This window comes from Monodon monoceros, unplaced genomic scaffold (genome assembly GCF_005190385.1).
Source record: "Monodon monoceros isolate NGI ecotype Baffin Bay Population unplaced genomic scaffold, NGI_Narwhal_1 Super_Scaffold_19, whole genome shotgun sequence".
NCBI lineage: Eukaryota > Metazoa > Chordata > Mammalia > Artiodactyla > Monodontidae > Monodon > Monodon monoceros.
The window spans coordinates 6,999,479-7,020,293 of NW_021703775.1; the positions used below are offsets into that span (position 1 = coordinate 6,999,479).

Consider the following 20,815-nt stretch of genomic DNA (forward strand, 5'->3'; position numbering starts at 1 on the left):
TCACAGAGGAGTGGGGAGGAAAGGAGGAAAGAGAAGAGGAAAAATAAATACCTCGATCCTCCGTTTTGCTTTGTCGTAAGCCCGCTCTTCTTTAGTTCGATCATCATCAGAGTCAGACTCAGATTCCGAGCTCACTTCTTTACTTGGCTTTTTAACTAATGTTTTCCCCACATCCTTCTCATCTGACACCTTTTCATCTTCTTCATCGCCTTCACTGCCTTCACTGTCTCCTTCTTCTTCCTCTTCTTCTTCACTCTCTTCGTCATCCTCCTCCTCCTCCTCTTCCTCCTCTTCCTCTTCAGGGTTTTCTTTTACTTCTATATGCACCGTGTTTCCTACTTTCAGGAAAAGAGATTTTGAAATAAATGAAAGTTAACAATGAGATTTCTATCAAGATAGAGACCTTAAAGGGAAAATAATACTGAACATGTACTAAATAAGGGAGTAACATTTTTTTTTTTGGGGGGGGCGGTATGCTGGCCTCTCCCTGCTGTGGCCTCTCCCGTTGCGGAGCACAGGCTCCGGACGCGCAGGCTCAGCGGCCATGGCTCACAGGCCCAGCCACTCCGTGGCACGTGGAATCTTCCCGGACCGGGGCATGATCCCGTGTCCCCTGCATCGGCAGGTGGGCTCTCTACCACTGCGCCACCAGGGAAGCCCAGGGAGTAACATTTTAATACAGCATTAATTCCAAATTAATGTTTTTATACATCATAAATGCAAAGTGTTTGTCTACATTGCTACAATGAAGACTGCCATTTAACAGTAAAAACTTAATACATTAACCATACTTCAGCTAACAAACAAGAAAAACATTACTAAGCTAGGATACAAGAGAGGACAGAAACCCAGGGAGGTGGACACGATGCCTAGTACTTTGTTCCCCCTGGGGTCACTTGCGGATCCTGGAGGAGGCAGCTGAAAAGCTATGCAGCTCTTAGTGGCCCCTCAAAGCTTAGGGGTCCAGGCATTGGGAGTTCAGGCCTACCAAGGATTTCCATGGGGCGAGGGAGATGGACACTGGGCAATACCCTTATTGTGGGGTGAAATCCTGAAAAACTGTACCGTAGCAGTAAGGATAAATGAGAAGTAAACAGGGCCTCCCCATTATTGGCATATCACCTCCAGATCCTCTAAATTCCACATGTGGAATAAGATGACTCTATATTGCTAGTTCACTCAGACTCCTGGTAGATGTACATATAAATTCTCTCTGGACGAAGAAAACACCAACCTTGACATCAAATTATTTCTACAGTTGCAAACAATTGAGGAGAAAATTAATGAACCAGAACACAGATCAGAAGAAATCTCCAATGAACCATGGAGACTCAATAGGTAAAAAAATACAGAAAAGAGGAAAAGATACAGTGATAGAGTAAGAAGGTCTATCATAGGCTTAACTAATATCCCTGAGAAGAAACAGTGGCTCATAACACTGCAAAACTGATAAAAACATATAGGCAGAATAAATAAAAACAAAACAAACCTAGCCACATCATAATAAAACTGATGAAAACGAAAGACACATGAAAAATTTAGGCTGGTAACCTGACTTTTAAACAGAAACAATAAAAGCCAAGACAAGGGACTAATATCTTCAAAGTATTAATAAGATTACGACTAAGAATTCCTCATTCAGTTTGTCACCTTCAAGAATGAAGATGAGATAAATATATTTTCAGAAAAGCAAAAATGGAATGTCTCAGTAACAGATGCATACTGAAGGAAATTCTAAAAGGTATTCTTCAGGCTGGAAGAAATGATCCCAAATAAAGGTCAGAGGTGCAGGAAAAAAATGAAGCACAACAAAAGCTAAGAATGTGGGTAAACTTAAATATATACTGGCTGCTTTTTAAAAAAAGCTATTATGGGGTTTAAAACAGAATTAAAATTAATGAGAACAATGGTATATAAATTGAGAATTGGTTAAATGTTGTTTATGTATTCTTTGGTCATTACGTTGCCTGGAAAGAAGGTAATAGTAGACAGTGATAGTTCAAAGATCCATGTTAGGCCCAGTCGGAGGGCCAAGGAGCACTGGTCCGGGTTGGGCAGAGCGGGGGAAGGCAGGGTGCAGCCGTTGTGCGGCGTAGTCCCCCAACCTGCTGCCAGCTCTGTAGCCTGTCAGGCCCCAGCACTGTCTGCTGATCTCGGGCTGGAGCCATGGGGGTGCTTGGGGGAGGTTTAACACTAAGGGTATTCCCTATTGTGGCTTTTAAAGGTCTTCCATTTTCTCAGATTGCTTTCTTTTCATCCCTCCGTGCTGTTCCCACACCCCTGGCAAAGACCTACCTTTCAAGGTCCCCCTCAAGTGTGCCCCTCTAGAAGTCTTTTACAGCCCCTTCCTCACCCCTCATCCAACACACTTAGGTGTCTCCTTTGGGCCCCACAGAAATGTCTGCACACCACTGTTAGGGCTTCGCTCCTTCAACAACGAAACGTGTTTATTGGCGTCTGCTATTTGCCAGGCACAGTTTTTTAATTTCTGCATTAGTTTCTGTCTCTCATCAGATTTGAGGGCAGGAGCCATCTCGTTATGGAATCCGTAGAGGGAGGGGGACGAGGCAGGCTTTGGAATCAGGCCCAGGCGGCTCCAGATGCAGGTCCACCACTTAAGGACAGCTGCCCGCCCTCTGACAACTTTCCTAACCCCCTCAGCCCCTCTCAGCTTTTGTGAGGATTTAAAAGGCATCTATCAGGAAGCGGGGGGGGGGGGGGATTACACAGAGCAATTGCCCACCCATCCATTTATTCTTGCACAGATCCTTGTTTGGGGTGTCTAATGTGCAAAGCACTGCCACAGGCATTGCAGGGAACAGAGAAATCAAGTCCTCATCTTCTAGTGGGGCTGATGTGAGAGGAGGAGATAAGGACTGGGAGGAGGAATACTGGGTGAGAGGATGGAGAGAAAGGGAAAAAAAAAAAGATCCACGTGAAAACTCTCTAGAGTAACCACTAAAAGTAAGCAGAAAAGTACAAAACTTCCAAGCTCATGAAAGGAGAAAAAATTCAAATAATCCAAAAGATGGTTAGAAAGGAGAGAAAAAGAAACAGAACAAGAAGAACTTAAGAAGAACTTAATAAGATGATAAATATAAAATCAATATACTTTATTAACTCTATCAAATGTTAGATATAATAGGCTAAGTACTCTAGGTAAAATATAAAAATTGACAAACTGGATTTAAAACCTCAACTATATGCTGTTTAAGGATATAGAAAGTGTAATAAAGACAGAAGAAGATCATGTAAATTAAAGCTGGTATAGCTATTAATATCAGATAAGGTAGACTTTAAGGCAAAAGACATCACTAGAAATAAAATGACAAAACAGTTATTTCGTCAGAAAGATATAAGATTACATTCATCTAATAATATAGCACCAAAATATATAAAGCAAAAATTAATATAACTCATGGAGAAACAGACAATCTACAAGCACGATGGGAGATTTGAACACACAACTCTCAGTGAGAGAGAGAAAAAGCACACCAGAAAAAAAACTCAGAACAGAAGAGGTGAACAAAATGATCAGCAAACTTAACTAAATATAGGTAACAAGTCACCCAACTAATGCAGAATATAAACTCTTTCCAATCACATATGAAACATTCATAATAATTTACAGCCCAACAAATGGTTGGTTAAGTCGACGTATTTCAAAGGACAGAACCATGTATTTTTCTGATCACAATGAAGTAACAAAGATACGTAAAGTCCTCACTTTCATAAATTAAGAAATATACTTCTGGGCTTCCCTGGTGGCACAGTGGTTGACAGTCCACCTGCTGATGCAGGGGACACGGGTTTGTGCCCCAGTCCGGGAAGATCCCACATGCCACGGAGCGGCTAGGCCCATGAGCCATGGCCGCTGAGCCTGTGCGTCCAGAGCCTGTGCTCCGCAACGGGAGAGGCCACAACAGTGAGAGGCCCGCGTATGGCAAAAAAAAAAAGAAAAAAGAAAAAAATATATATATATACTTCTAAATAAATCACAGGTAAAAGTTAATATATCAAAATAGAAAATTTAAAATATCAATGTATCAGACCTTACAGAATTTGGCTAAAGCCAGGCTTAAAGAAAAATTTGTAGTTTTAAAAAACGACTGAAAAAACAGAGCCAAATATTCATTTCAAAAAGTTAGCAAAACGCCAGCAAATTAAACCCTAAAAAAGACAGGAAGAAATGACAAAAACACTTTTTATTCATAGTGGTTAGGAACTAAACAATTCATTTGTATTATCTTTGTATTATATTTTAAGTTCAAGAGGTCTTTTTGGTAGGCTAGCTTTAATAACTTATCCCCATTTGTAACATTATCACTCTGAGAAAAAATGTATTCTAAAGCCTAGGCAACTATCTTACAAATGACTTTCTGAAAAACCATTTATTAATAAAATCAGGATCCATATGAGGACTTAGGAACCATGGCAATGGAGAGAGCAAGACTGGTCTCTATCCCCAGGAATGTTCATACAGCTTTCATCATCGGGAGACTATTTCTTTAATATACACACCTCCAATAACCACTGGACTTACCAATGTGTGCTTACGAGCTACTCACCTGTTTCTCTCTCCTCATCACTAGCCATAGCTTCCCAGTCATCCAATCCAGCATCCTCAGTTTCTTCTTCCTCTTCTGTAAATAAGATTTTCATTAAAGACACAGAATATATCTAGACAGATAAGATTGCTTTTAGAAAAAAAAATTATGTAGAAAACTATCCTGACATAAAGAAATAAATGTTTTAGTTATGCAAAAAGTATGCACACAATTTCATTACCTTTGGAACTAGTTTTCAATATTCCTACCATGTTAAATCCTCTACTATTACTAAATGCTTCACAATTTCCTCGTGTTTTGAATACACTATATTAAACTTAACGCAGATTTCATATTTGAGGTAATTAAAATATTAGCAACTCATTGAAATGTTCCTTTAGATCTTGAAAAGGGTAAATGATGGCATTCAGTTCTTGAGGATAAAAGAAATTTCACATATATCTTCTTTTTGATCTTCAATCTATACTTTATACAGAAGAATGTACTGTTTATTTTGCTTTAACCTCTACAAATACATATAAATACAACTTAAATTACATAGTTGGAGGTACAAATCTACACTTCTATTCCAGTTGAAAATAAGAACAGTACGTTGTGCTTACAACCCAAAAAATAGCCAGAAAGGTATAATTTTGAATTTATAGACTTTAAACTCTCATTAACAAAAATGACTCTTTTTACTGAAATCTAATCAAGCAAAATTATTCTCAAATGAAAGGAAGATGAGATTGGGACACTGTAGTATTTGTTTCCCTGTCATAATTACTATTTGTCAACAAGTTTGGACACGCCTTCTTGAGGAGGAAATGAGTCAGAAACACATACCCCTAACTCCTCCTAAATTAGCAGTTCTTTCTAGTGCTACAAATATCACCTAAAATAGGGAACTGCTGTTAAGTCTATCAATATGAATTTCTCTAATCTCATCCTGTTAAGCTGAGGTGTGCCCAGGAAAATGATCCTTTTTATATTGAGAATAGAAGGGGAAGAAAAATAGGATCAGTAATACCTTTCACCAGTGTGGGTCAGTCTTAACATTCTCTAAAGCTGCTCCCATTCCTGTCTTTAAACACTGGAGATTCTCCTGGTTTTACGAAACATACATTTAGCCAGCCTCTGGCTCTCCTAGCAACAGCTATCTCATGAATTAGAACAATGTTTATCTTAAAGAAAAAAAAAAATCCAGAGATTTTCTCCAATCTCAAAACACACACACAAAATGAGTAAGTTGAATCCTCTTACTAATTTAGTAAACAGAAGCTGACCTCTATAAAGATTTTAAAATGCCAATTTTTATGACTCTTAATAAAAGTTCTAATTAAAAATGCTTCCAATTTGCTTCCGAAGGATTAAATAAAGAACTTTAGTTTTTCTTGGTACCGCTTAAGAATTCTGACCCATAAATAAAAACATCAGAGAAAATCCAAATACCTCTCTCTATCCTCTCTACAAAACATTTTACCAACACTACTGTAAAGAACAAAAGTGATTCAAGTCTCACCTCTACACTTTTTTCAGTGGAAATGAAATGATTTAGAGAAAAGAAAGAACTATGAAGAAGGCCATCCTGCCAGACATTTGGTTTCCCCAAACTAACGATAACCAAGACAACTTATGACACATCAGTGATATTTAACAGGAATTAATTAGTCAACACTACTGACCTGGTTCAACAGGAGGTGGTGTCTCTTCTTTTTCAGGTACTCCTTGTTCCACAACTTCTACAGCAGCACTTAATTCCATTGGTTCACATACTGAAAAAAGGAACAGAAACCAAGTTAACAATACCTTTCAGTGCATAATTTCTGTTAGGATACTCTATTAAGTACTGAATAAAAACCAGTAGTACAACCTAAATTCTTTAGCAAGTTTAGAAAACATTTAAATATCAGCTATGCATTGTTATTTTTTTAAAGAGGAAACTAGTTTTTCTTTCTGCTCAAGAATAGAATGTAAAATTACAGAAGGTTGAGAAGGAAACAGAAAACATAAGAATGATAGTTGTGCTTTTCAGAGTTAAGAACAGTTATTCATAGCATAGGATCCACATTCTTCAAACAAAAGTACTTTTCCATTAACCTGTCATTTGAATCCGTTGAGAATGATAATAACAAGAAACAAGGTACAGGAAGTAAGTTTTGGTATGCAATTCTGATTTGCTGATTTCTTTTTAAGACTTCTGTCTTGAAGCTTATGGGGGAAAAGGCAAACAAAACTGTTTCTAAATCACAGGCTATTTGTATGCAAACCTTTATTTTCCAGCTGCTGTGGTGTTTTTTTCTTCTTTTTATCTTCATAAATTGGCCTTTTCTTTGGCAAAGAGTCTTTTGATGGCACTTCAACACCTGAGGGATAAAAATGGAAAATTTCAGGGTTTATACTACTTGCTTGTCACCTAAGAAATACTACTTAAGAAGATAACATTTTATTCACCTCAGAGATACATACCCTAAAATATAAAGGAACATTCATGGAAAACCCTCTTTTTTAATGTAAGGTATTTTAAAATTTATATACGTTTAAATTCCATCTTTTTGGTGTCCAGTTCTATGACTTTTGACAAATGCATGTAGTTATGCAACCACCATCATAATGAAGATGCAGAACAGTTCCATCACCCTGTGCTGCTCTGGGAAGTTAAACCCTATTCACATCTTTATGCCCCTGGCAGCTACTGATCTGTTCTCCAACCCAAAACATGTGCTCTTTCCGGAAAGTCACAGAAATAACACTTTACAGTCTGGCTATCATCATAATGGATTTGAGTCATCCTCGTTACTATATGTACCAGAACTTCATTTCTTTTTATTGCCGAACAGCATTCCATTGTATGGATGTACCACAGTTCCCTTATTCGACAGACAGCTGAAGGACATTTGAGTTCTAGTTTTTGACAATTATGAATAAAGCTGTTAGGAACATTTGCATGCAGATTTTTCTGTGAACATTTCTCTGGGGTAAATACTGTGGAGTGGGAATGATGGGACATTAAGATAAATATGTACAGTTGACTCTTGAACAACATGGGGGTCAGGGCTGCCAACTCTCCGCGCAGCTGAAAATCTGCATATACCTTATAGTCAGCCCTCCGTATCCATGTTTCCTCCATATTCATGGTTCTGCATCCTCAGATTCAACCAATCACAAATTGTGTAGTTACTGTAGTATTTATTATTGGAAAAAAATCCACCTATTAAGTAAACCCACACAGTTCAAACCCGTGTTGTTCAAGGGTCAACTGTATTTAAATTTGTAAGAAACTGCCAACTGTTTTCTAAAGTGGCTTTACAATTCTGCATTCCCACCAGTAATACATGAGAGTTCCAAGTGCTCTTACCAGCATTTGGTAAAGACAGATGTTGGGTTCTTTTAAATTTACATATTCTAATAAATGTGTAGTGATATCTCACGGTGGTCTTAATTTGAATTTCCCGAATGATGTCGAGCAGTCTTTCCATGTGCTTATACTGAATAGTTTCTTGGTGAAGTGTCTCTTCAAACTTTTGCCCATTTTTAAATAGGATTGTTTTTCTCATTGTTGAGTTTCGAGTTATCTTTATATATATTTTTATGCACACACACATACACACAGTTATCACGTATGACTTTCAGGTATTTTCTTTGAATTCTCTCAATGGTGTCTTTTGCACAGCAAAAGTTTTTAACTGGACTTCAATTTTATAATTTTTTCCTTTTATGGATTATGCTTTTGAAGTTGTAACTAAGCACTCCCTGCCTAACACAAACTCACAAAGATTTTCCCCTATGTTTTCCTCTAAAATTTTTTTTTTTTTTTTTGTGGGACACGGGCCTCTCACTGTTGTGGCCTCTCCCGTTGTGGAGCACAGGCTCCGGACGCGCAGGCTCAGTGGCCACGGCTCACGGGCCCAGCCGCTCTGTGGCATGTGGGATCTTCCCGGACCGGGGCACGAACCCGTGTCCCCTGCATCGGCAGGCGGACTCTCAACCACTGCGCCACCAGGGAAGCCCTAAAAGTTTTTAAGTTGTATATTTTATATGTAGATCTACAATCCATTTTGAGTTAAATTTTATATAACGATTGAGATTTAGGACTAAGTTTTTTAGTTTTGAGGTTTTTTTTTTACACAATGTCTAACTGTTCCACTATCACTTGTTGCAAACATCATATTTTATCTACTGAATTGTCTTTTCCTATGACAGAAAAAAAAAAACCCTGACCGTACGTAGACTCTATCTGTTCTATTGATCTATTTGTCTATCCTTTTGCCAGTATCACACTGTACTGATTACTGTTTTTACAGTTAGTCTTGAAATCAGACAGTGAGTCCTCCAAGGTTTGATCTTTTTCAAAAATACTTTGGCCATTCTAACTCCTTTATCTTTTCATACACATTTTAGAAATAGCTTATAGATATCCACAAAATATTCTGCTGCAATTTTGATTGAGATTGCACTGAATCTACAAATCAGTTTAGGAGAACTGATATCTTAACAACATCAAATCTTCCAATCCATGAATGCAACATCTCTCCATTTACACAGGTCTTTGATTATTTTCGTCAGTGTTTTATAGTTTTCAGCATATAGATTCCACAAATACTAAGTGTTTCAATTACTTTTATGGGAGGGGTACTGTAAATGGTGCCATTAATTTTTTATTTTTACTGTTAATTGCAAGCATATAGAAATACAATTGATATTTGCATACTGGTCTTATCTATAATCTTGTTAACCTCACTTATTAGCTGTAGGATTTTGTGGGGGGTAGATTCCATGGGATTTTCTATGTAGACAACCGTCATCTGTGAATAGACAGGTTTACTTCTTCCTTCCAGTCTGCATGCCTTTATTTCTCTTTTTGCCTAATTGCCTGAGTTAGGACATGCCAGTGCAATGTGCAATGATTGTGATGAGAGTGGATATCCTTGCCTAAATCACAATATTAGTGTTTATTAGTATTCAGTCATTCACCAGTAACTGAAAATTGTATGTATTTTGTAAATGTCTTATGTCAGGGAAGGAAGTTCCCTTCTATTCTCAGTTTGTGAATTTTTATTATACGTGAATGGTGAATTTTGTCAAATAATTCTTCTCCATCTATTGAGATGATCATGTAGATTTTCTTCTTTAGTCTATTAATATGGTGAACTATTTATTTATTTTTAAATACTGAACCAACCCTGCATTCCCAGGATAAAACCCACTTGGTCATGATAGATTAACCCTAAATATAAATATACGCACATAAACATAAATATTTATATAGTTGACCCTTGAATAACACAGGTCTGAACTACACAGATACTTATACTCAGATTTTTTTCACTAAATATGTATTATATTATAGTACTAGAAGATCCACTGCTGGTTCAATATGTGGATGTGGAACTGTGGATACAGAGGGCCGACTAGAAAATTATACACAGGTTTGTGCCTGCATGGAGAGTTGCCCCTAACCCCTAGATTGTACAAGGGTCAATTGTACTGCTGGAATCAAATTGCTAATATTTTGTGGAAAAATTCTGCATCTTTGTTCATGAGGGATATTGGTCTGCAGTTTTCCTTTCTCGTAATGTCTTTGTCTCACTATGATATAAGGGCATGCTGTCCTCATAAAATGAGTTGGGTAGTTCTGGAAGATAATGTTCATAACTAGCAGTATTTCTTCCCTAAATATTTGTTAGAATTCCCAAGTGAAATCATAGAGGCCTGGAGTTTTCTTTGTTGGAAATTTTTTTTTAACTTAGATAAAATGTAAGTAGATATAGGAGTATATTTTTTAAATAGGTATAGGACTACCCAGGTTATGTATTTCTTTGCATGTTGGTTGTTTGTGTCTTTTAGGGGAATGTGTACTCGCTATATGCTTAGTAGTTACAGGCTAAAGGCTATGGAACAGACTGAAAAGGTAACCTGCTACACAATTCAGCGTAATTATCCGAAAATATCTGCAGATACACTAAGAACACATTTTGAGCTCAATGAATAAGTTTTATATTATTCTAGGTAATGAATGTGTAAATAATATTTACCTAACAAGGCAGCTTTTAAAGATATGGTGAGACGTAGCATGTAGTATCTTTTCAATGAATGCACTTGTGGAGGGCCGTTAACGTCAGGTTAAGAAGTTTGGACACTTTTATTAACAGACAATAGGGAACCCATAAGAGGGCAAAAACTGAGCAACACTATGAAGAATAAGAAAAGAGGCTAGGGCCAGAGATGCTACTTGAGAGACCATCTCTTCCAAGCCTGTCCTAAAGATTGATGCCAAGTTCACAATTTTAAATAATTTTCATCTAATCTTGTAAATACAAGTCAAGCTACTCCATAAAACAGCATTTCTGAGATTGGCAAATTACTCCCTACGTGGTCCTATCCCAATTTCTCCATGAGTGCTTCTAGCCTGTCAGATAGCCACAAGTCAAATCTGATATTTGGGTGCTAGTTGTACTCGAATTTGTTCTTTACTTTTGTTTTTTAAAAAGCTATACCCCAACTGAGAATAAGACTTTCTGAAATCTAAGTACTGTGTTTCTCTACATTTACTGCTCCCAGCTGACCATATAATGCATAACAAAGAGCTGGTCACACAGATCAATTAAATCTCAGTTCTAGGTCCTTGGACAAGCTGTTACAAGTTTTCTGAGTCTCCATTTTTTCATCTATATGATGGGAATGAAGATATTTATGAGGAAATAATGTCAAAGGTAACATCAGGTATATACTAAATACATAATACATGGTAGCTCTTACTTTAATTATAGCATAAGCACCAAAATTACTATAATATAAAAATCTGTGGAACGTAAGGACAGGACATTAAGAGAGGTCCCAAAATATTCTTCTCAAAGGAGCAAAGACACTATTTTAAATCATCTTACCTGTCAAAAACATAACTGATTAAATGCTCAGATTATGGTCTCTAAACTAAGAGGAACCAAGGTTCCCTGGGTAAACAGCTGATTTCAAGGTCTAGAGGAGAAAATGTGCAAGATGAGCCTGGGATATCTCGTGGTGTTAGAAAGCAAGGAAGAGGTCCAAGAATACAGTAGTCAAGTGAAAAAGTCACAGGGACCAACCTGAATGACTTCCTGCTAGCCAAAGATGGTACAATTTGAGTATCAAAAACATAAATGGGGCTTCGCTGGTGGCGCAGTGGTTGGGAGTCCGCATGCCGATGCAGGGGACGTGGGTTCATGCCCCTGTCTGGGAGGATCCCGCGTGCCGCTGAGCGGCTGGGCCCGTGAGCTATGGCCGCTGGGCCTGCGCGTCCGGAGCCTGTGCTCTGCGGCGGGAGAGGCCGCGGCAGTGAGAGGCCCGCGTACCGCAAAAAAAACCAAACCAAAACAAAACAAAACCATAAATGACTTTAGGAGATGAAAACATATCAATTATATAAAACTCCATTAAGATAAAATGATATACATCCAAAGCAAAATTAAATTCTAAATTTAATACTAAACCTCCACTGGTCACCTTTGGAGGTTAAGGGGACATCAATTTATTATTTTGCAAATTAGTAAAGAAAGGGAAAGAATTAAGCATATTCCCTGGTTTTCCTGCATGAACTGTATTTCACGGAAAGCTTTTCTTTAGAGAAAGATTCTAGCTAATAAATGCAGAAAGAATGACAGACTATCACAATTCTGCAATTCCTAACGAAGTACTGGATATAGGCAATGATCACCAATTGGAATTAAAATTATTAGATGAAAAGTCAATGAAGAACTTTTCTAATGGACAAGGCTGCCAATAGCTAAACTCACTGATCAATCTTGACATCACCAGAAGGCAAGCAGATGACGTGCCTCCTCACATGAGGCACTTTAGGTGGTAAAGCACCATTAAGAAGTAGCCAAACTGCTAGATCTAAAAAATTACAAGGTATAGAGAAATAAGTTAGCCAACACCAGGAGAATGCAAATAGACAAATCCAGGATAGGAGAAATTCTAGGAAAACATCCAGTATCTTCAACAAATAAATCCATGCCAAAAATAGGGGTGGTACTGGTATCAATGAGAGACAGACATTATCAACCAAATACAACACATGAATTTAATCTGGATCCTGATTTGAACAAATCAATTATAAAAGACATTTTGGAGATAAGTGGAAAAAACTAGACATGGACAACATCTAGGTATCAAGGAACTTTGTTTAATATAATAATACATACTACACTTATATTACAAAGTAAAATGTCCTTATCTGTTAGATATACACACTAAAGTAAAATGTGAGTAAAATCATAATGGCATCTGGAATTCACTTTCAAATACTCCAGGGGAAAAAAGTGGGTGGAGGGGGGACAAAACAAGAATGGTAAATGGTGATAACTGTTGAAACTGAGTGATGTCTACACGGGGACTCATTTTACTATTTTGTATTTTCATTTACAGACATACTATCATTTGCACACAAATTTTTATCACAGTATAGATGTCATCTCCCTAAATAATGAAATTATCTCACCTATTCCTTACATTATTATTGGACTTTTTCACAGCATTTTCATAGAATTCTCCTTCTGATTCAATTCAATTCTCCTTTTGACCATTATAGAGATATAACTGCATGAGAGAAGTTTCTAGAGCATTCAGTTAATTAAGAACACCACCTACCCTGAGCTTGTAGAAGTTTAAGGGTAGCTTCGGCTCTGGCTCTGGCTTCTCTCTGGGATTTAGTTAAAAGTTTCCCTTCTTTTTTCAAGCGTTCTTTTCTTTCCTTTTCTTTTTGCTTTTTCCTTTCTCTTTTTTCTTGTTCCAATCTTTCCTATAAAAGAATATGCATCAGACAAAAATTGTATTAGCTTAATGAATTACAAAATTTAAACATAAACAACCCAAATTTCTAACAAAGCTCTTGAGATACATGCAAAGTATTATGTTAGGAGCTTCCAAATGAAAGTACTTTAAATGTTGTACATAATGAGTATTAATTAGTATCACATGAGAGTCGACTATGTGTTGGCAATGATGCACAAGCAACTCCTGTCTGTACCTGAGGAAATAAGGTAGGATTTTCTCTACCCCTTCATCTTATTATTTATATCTGAACAATAATGTAACTGAAATACCATGCAACTAAGAAATTTTTAGAATTAGAAAGCTAGAGATATTTTACAAGAAGCGGATTTAAGTAAAACAAGTCAAAGTCAGCAGCTTCACAATGACATACATACCTCTTCTTTACGCTTGGCTTCCAATTCTTCAAGGCGTTTTATCCGTTCTTCCTCTTCTCTCTTCTGTCTTTCCTCTTCTTCTTTAAGCTTAGCCAGAGCTTCCTGCATAGCCTTAACTGTGGCTTTGCTAGGTCCTTTTTTCTTCTCTTTTTCTTTTTCTTCCTTTTCTCCTTTCTTTTTCTTCTTATCTTTTTTCTTTTTGTCTCCTTCATTGTCATCTACCAAAAAAGAAGAGAGGCAAAGAATATTTTTAAAAGTTGTTTCCTACGGCAATGGTAAGCAAACCCCAGAGTGCAGGAACCATAATGGGCCGGGGATGATGCCAGCAGCAGGCTAAGGGCTTTGGATATCAAGGCCTCCTGAGCACCTGAGTAACCAGAAGAGCTCCAAACAACCCAGTTGGCCTCCTTAGAAGCCTACAATGCTGGTACTACTCTGAGTTGTCCTGAGGGATTCAAGAAGATGGGAGGATCCTGTCATCAGGGAGAAGATATACAGTACCTAACGTATCTTCTAAATCCATGGTGTCTGAATTCATAAATTCTGTAGCTAGTTTTGCTTCTGTAAAATGGGGATGATAAGAATGATGCCTACCTTAAGGGGACAGACATTAGAAGAATAAAATACAAAAATGTAAATACATTCCAAGAACTCTATAGCATTATGCCGAAGAATTACAGATTATGAGCTACTTTCTTGATGGTTCTCCTCAAACATGTCGACAGTAAAAACTTGAGTGGTTAAAAAGCTATGTCAATTTTCCCATTAAAAGTTTTCTAGTCTAAAGAAAAATTATATAAGTCATCTGATCTTTGTTTCCATTCTGAATAAGGGGGAAATTTAACTAGAAAGCTTCTTTTTTGCTAATTGGTTCTGGTACAAAAACGTGCCTCAGTATTGCTTAAAAGATGTTAACGAATTTCAGCATGTTACTTTTCCATTTCATAGACCAAATTAGGTTTTTAAAAACAGGAAAGAATTCAGATATTATCTCACACGGAGGTATCAAAAGGAAGAGTAAAGTTTTCATTAGGCAACTTCCAGCCTTCATCAGCAGCAAAAAATTGTTTTCCACAGTGAAATTCCGTAAAAATCCTAGTTTGTGCACAAATCATTTGAAAGATATTTTATACTACATACATAAATGTTTAACAATGAAAATCAATTAAAAGAGTACTTAGACCTAATTTTAAGTTTCTTACAATTTAGTACCTTTATAAGCAAGGACAAACAACAAAACGACTTTGGGGCATAATAATCAAAACTTAGGCTGATTATGAATCCAAGCCTTTTGCCCTTTCCTCGATATTATTACCAACCTTCTGCAGCTGTGGGAGCCTCTCCTTTCTCTTCAGAGGCAGGAGGTGCTCCAGAATCAAGAGTCACTTTGGATTTTACAGCTTCCTCTTCAGATTTCCTTTGAGATTCTTTTGGTTTACTCTGATCCTTTTTACCAGATTCTAGCTCTTCTTTTTCTTTCAGCTTCCGCAGTTTTGCCTTTTCTTCATCCCGCTTTTTTCTCTCACGCTCTTTCTTTTCTGCCTTCTTTTGAGCCATTGTCTTAATTTTGAAGGAGGAGTCGTCATCTTCATTCCCACTCTCTACATTAGGACCTGGCTTATTTTTCTGATTCTTTTTCTGTCCTTTCCTGGACTGCAAAACTTCATCTGATTCATCACCACTTTCACCAGAAGAATGTACTCTCATACAATCTTTAATTCTTTTACTGTTATCCTCATCCTCTTCTGACCCATCCTGCTTCTTATTCGATTTTTGAGCTTTCCCTTTAGCTTTTTTGGAGAGTTTACTAAAATCATCATCATCATCACTCCCAGAGTACATTTCCATTTTGGGTTTTGCAGTCTTTTTTGATTTTGAATCTTTATCTTCCAATTCTTCGCTATCATTATCTTCAAAACTTTGTTTTTTGCCTTTCTGTCCTTTCTTTTTTTTATCTTGTTTTGAGGTGGATTCATCTTCATTATTTTCTGTTGGCTAAAAAATTTCCATTGTTAGAAATATTAACAGAGTTATACTTTATTTTTTTTATTAATTGAAACTCCTCAAAGTCATGTACTTCGTTAAGTACACATGGAAAAATTATCGAAATAATTTTAAAATAATGTTTTTACAAGAATATAAAACTCAAGCAAGTACCAGAAGCTAGCCTAGGCCTCAGGTACATCTCATAATCACTGTAAATTTCAGAATCCAGGTGCTCTGAAGCAAACACTAATCACCAGTCCACATTTATTACCTTCTTCAAATGGCATAAAAAGCCTAAGGGGAAAATTGAAAGAAAAAATATCCATCCCTCTCTCATTACTCTGAGGCTTATCCAATTTCAAAGGATAGAAAGAAGTATCAATAATATAGAAAACTGCAGGTAGAGTTGGGAAATGTTATATTTCCAAACGTACCAATTTTATAAACAGACAACATATCACAAAATACCTTTAGATTCCCAAATAAAGCATCTTTATATTTGTGAAAGGTTTTAAAATGCATTATTGATTCCCTAAAAACTGTTTTCCCCCTTTGGCATCAAATTTTATGGAAACTTTTAACTAACATATATATGTTGCTCAAAGGTTTCCAAAAGCAGTCCCTAAAACTGGAGCTACGAAGAAGCATAAACAGGTAACAACAATCTGCATTTCACCTTTGCTGTAGCAGTTTCTCTGTCAGCTTTGATGCCTTGAGCTTCCCAAGACAATTCTTCCAGTTCTTTCAGGATATCATCTTCACTAGAAATGGATTAAAATATATTTTGAGGTACTGAATTAGTTTAATAAGTAAATCTAGTACCAAAGCTAATAAAAATCAAATATATTTAAAATATACTTACTCAAAATCTTGCTTTTTTTTCTCCTTTTTCTTTTTCCCCTTTGTCTTTTGAGGTTCCTGTTCCTTAGCAGCACCAGCTCCTTCTATTTCTGCAGCCAAGGCATCGAGATCAATGTCATCCTTGGCACTTAAATGAAAACACAGAAGACCTAAATGTTACTCCAGAGCAAAATAATCTGTCACATTCACTTACAGAGAATTTTTTTTTCACTTTAGCCTTTTTCATGCATTAGCAGCCCACTGAGAAAAATCACTTGGCAAGTTCTTTCATGACAACACTTGAGTTATAACTACTCATAAGCCTCTCTGTATCTGCTTCAATAAAGTTTGAGTTACACTCAAACCCAGAAAGAGTTATAATGAACAGCTCCAGGAAGAAAATCTAGGTAATCAAGAAAAGGAAATTCATGCTTGTATTCAAGTAACCCTAAAAAAGAAAAAGAAGAAAGAAAGGAAAAGAAAAGGAAATTCACTTTTGTTGATACCAAAGTTTTTTTTTGTTGAGTGTCTGAATGGAATTATTTATAAAATGAAGAGAAGTTAAAAGAGAAAAAGATTCTTATTATTTGATTATCAATAACACCTAAATCTTTGGAAACCTTTGCATTTTTACTTGGAATAGCAAAAATTTTAGAGTTGAAAGGGACTTTCTTCTAGTCTATTATCTCATTTTACCAAAGGGAAAACAAGATGCACAAAGTTTGAATGCTTTCAGCAAAACATCACCACACATCCAAATCTAAATAAATTAGGAATGATTCAGTAAATAAAATAACCCAAAATCCAGAACCAAACCTGGTCACAAGCTTTTACATTCCTGGTTTCATTTCTGGTTCCATCCCACAATGTCCTCCATCTACCAATATTACTTGGAGTAATAAACCAAACTAAGTTCCAGTTAAAACCTACAGAAAACAAAGGAGGTCAGTCTGAGACATACAAGTAGAAAAGGTGTATGAATTCAAATAAATGATACAATCAGAAAACAAAGACCTCACGCAACAGGGCCTCCACTGGTGGATGCCTTGTTGTGAAAATGCTTCACTTCAATAAAGATAATTCCTAATATGATAAACATAAAGATTATGTAACAAGACACGGAGGACATAGAATTTATCCTCAAGGAGCTTCACAGGACAGAGAGAGAGAGAGAGAGCAAACGAGTAAAAAACCAGGAATTGCAAAATGCTAAATGCCATGAATTAAAGGAATTTAATGTTTTTATAGGTGACCAGAATTGAAATGTGTTCCCTTTTGTCCTACATTGTAGACAGTGTATTTGAGGGGGATCACAGAACACTGAACCACTGTACTGGTGGTGACTTCCCAAAGCACCAAATCCAGAATGAGAAAGTCAGACACTTCCTGGCAGAGGAGAAACCTAGACCCAAGTTACTGAAGGAGAAAAAGGAGTTAACCAGGCAAAGAGAGTGCATATATCAGACACAATGAGCACAAAAACCTAAAGGTAATAATAACATGTATGGTGCCTCAGGAGGACTCATTAAAAGGTATCTGAATCAACTGAGAAGCTTTTTATAGGTTACTGATTTCTTGAGCCCACTCAAGATCTAGGGAACCAGAAACTGGGGGTCGGAGCTAGGCAGCGTATTTTTAGCAATCTTTCCAGGTCAGATTTGAATGGTTTTTCTTTTTTTATAAATGAAGAAACTGAGGCACAGAGAACTTGTCCAGGATCACACAAGGCAGAGATGGGATTTGAACCCAGGAAGTTCTGATTCCGAAGTCAAAGATAGTAACCCTGCTGGCATAATCAAATTTGCATTTCAGAAAGCTACCTCTGGTATAAATGATAGGGCAGAATCCCAACTAGTCAAGCAGCAGAAAAAGGTAGGAAGCTTTTCTAGCTAATTGGGATGACAAACACACATCTGACTTGCAGCAGTGGCAGGCAAGATGAAGATATATGAGTCAGATAAATACTAAGGAGATCAATCAGCAACACAAATGACCAACTGGTTGTATATAGAAAGGGGGAGGGAAGAATCAAGGATAATTCTCAGGTCTCATCAGGTAACAGAAACCTTAGTCTGGCCCAGCATCAACCATCCGGCCCAGCAGCATGAGATCAACCAGTACCATCTCCAAAGGCAGCTCTGCCAATATTCCACACTACAGCAGATTCCGAGACAGGGTGACAAGGGAAGGTAGTTAACGATCGATGCTTGGCACCTCACCTCCAAAAACTTGCCAGTCCTCATCTGACTCTATTCACCTCATAAAAATAGTTTGTGATTTGCTATACTGCCACAGTATTCATTAACAAACATCTCCAGAATAACAAAACATTGGACTACATCTGTATGCTGCTGAGTTTGAAAAGCTCTTCTGGCTAGTAATAGAAATTAACAGCTTCTGAGTGCTTACTGTTTATCACGAATTGTGCTGACCAATTACTAGACATACTATATGTCATTTAATCCTCAAAACAACTCTATTAAATTAAGCTTAAAGATGATGATACTTTATAAAAGGCATCCAGCTAGAAAGTTACATACCAGGAACTCAAGCCCAAATCTGACACCAAGATTGTACTGACTTCCTAGAAAATGGGAAATACAGTAATCAAGTTTCTGAAAATTATTTGACACAGCTACAAAATATATCAATGATATAACAACATGCTTAACAGTCTTACCTACCATGGTTTCTAAAGTGTTCTTCCAATGTGTACTGAACTTCCTACCCCTGATTCAAGAGAATGTCCTAAAATGTCAACCATATTACAAAAGTTCATGAAAGTGACACATAACATCAGTTATTTAACTTGAGACTTTTATACTCTACCTACATTTCAGCCCTACTTTTCTACCTACCCATTACATACTGCAGCTTAAAGATTTCAGTAAACCAAGAGTCAAATCTACAATCCAGTCATGCTGATAATGAAAGCTTTAAAACCTTTAAGGAATGTGTAAGAGTATTTTTATGTAGGTACATCTTTCTGCAGATCATTTTTCCTTTATCAAAGCTACAGTATTCTTACTAATATTTGCCCTTCCAGCCCCAATCCTTTATTCTAAACTTACTGCAGACTTCCAGAAATAAAAGGCAATTTTCTATGGTATTCAACTCAGTGTTTTCACAGGCCACATTCCTCCATCATCAGGACAGAAAAAATGTTATAACTTAACGGCCTTTAAACAGTGAAGCTATTGGGACTTCCCTGGTGGCGCAGTTGTTAAAAATCTGCCTGCCAATGCAGGGGACATGGGTTTGATCCCTGCTCCGAAAAGATCCCACATGCCATGGAGCAACTAAGCCCGTGCACCACAACTACTGAGCCTGTGCTCTAGAGCCCGCACATCACAACTACTGAAGCCCACACGCCTAGAGCCCGTGCTCTGCAGCAAGAGAAGCCACCGCAGTGAGAAGCCGATGCACCGCAACAAACAGTAGCCCCTGCTTGCCGCAACTAGAGAAAGCCCATGCACAGCAACAAAGACCCAATGCAGCCAAAAATAAAAATTAATTTTTTTAAATGAAGCTATTAAAAATATTGCATATGTAGTTTTTTTAAGAAACAGCCAAACTACTTTCTAAAGTGGCTTCACCATTTAATATTCACAACAACAATGAATGGAGATGTGTTATTTTTTCCACATCCAGTATTTAGTATTTTTCCACATCCAGCCGGTATTTAGCATTATGGCTACTTTTCCTTTAAGCTGTTCTAATAGATGTGTGGTGATATCAAGGTCTTCCTTTGCATTTCCTTAAAGGCTAGTGAAGTTAAACGTTTCTTCGTGTACTTTGCCATACATATACATTCCGTGAAATGTGTCTTCATATCTTTTACCCTTTTCTAATTGGATTTTCTTTTAATGTTGAGTTTTGAGAACTCTTTATATGCCCTTTATGAGTCATCAGTCAGATATGTGGTTTACATATACTTTCTTCCAATTTGTAGCTTGTCTTTTCATCCACTTAACAGGGTTTTTTAACCAGAGCAAAAATTTTGAATTTTCATGAGGTACCATTTATCAAGTTTTTTCTTTATGCTTTTGGTGTCATGAAAAAGAACTTTGCACCAACTCATAGGTCCTGAAGATTTTTAACTATGTTATATTCCAAAAGTTGGGTATTTTAATGTTTTGTATTTTGATCTTTTGCCTATGGTTATCCAACTGCTCCAGCAACATTTCAACTATCCATCCTATATACATAAAATTGCTTTTGCACCTTTGTCAAAATCCACTTGGCTATACTTGT

At 37.0% G+C, this 20,815-nt stretch overlaps 1 protein-coding gene across 6 annotated transcripts in view; it reads right to left on the minus strand.

Annotated features, from left to right (window-relative positions):
• Positions 1-20,815, minus strand: part of EIF5B (eukaryotic translation initiation factor 5B) — a 136,656-nt gene that overhangs the window by 27,620 nt on the left and 88,221 nt on the right. For 3 of the 6 annotated variants that reach the window (XM_029232762.1, XM_029232759.1, XM_029232765.1), the window contains 9 exons: positions 16,584-16,709; positions 16,398-16,482; positions 15,055-15,730; positions 13,736-13,953; positions 13,176-13,326; positions 6,818-6,913; positions 6,233-6,322; positions 4,569-4,643; positions 52-338 (listed from right to left, as the gene is read on the minus strand). In XM_029232762.1, the coding sequence (XP_029088595.1) occupies positions 52-338; positions 4,569-4,643; positions 6,233-6,322; positions 6,818-6,913; positions 13,176-13,326; positions 13,736-13,953; positions 15,055-15,730; positions 16,398-16,482; positions 16,584-16,709 (1,804 nt within the window). Of the gene's footprint in view, positions 1-51; positions 339-4,568; positions 4,644-6,232; positions 6,323-6,817; positions 6,914-13,175; positions 13,327-13,735; positions 13,954-15,054; positions 15,731-16,397; positions 16,483-16,583; positions 16,710-19,101; positions 19,146-19,245; positions 19,264-20,815 lie in introns of those variants that run through there. The other 3 variants (XM_029232763.1, XM_029232764.1, XM_029232760.1) reach the window with 3 other exon arrangements.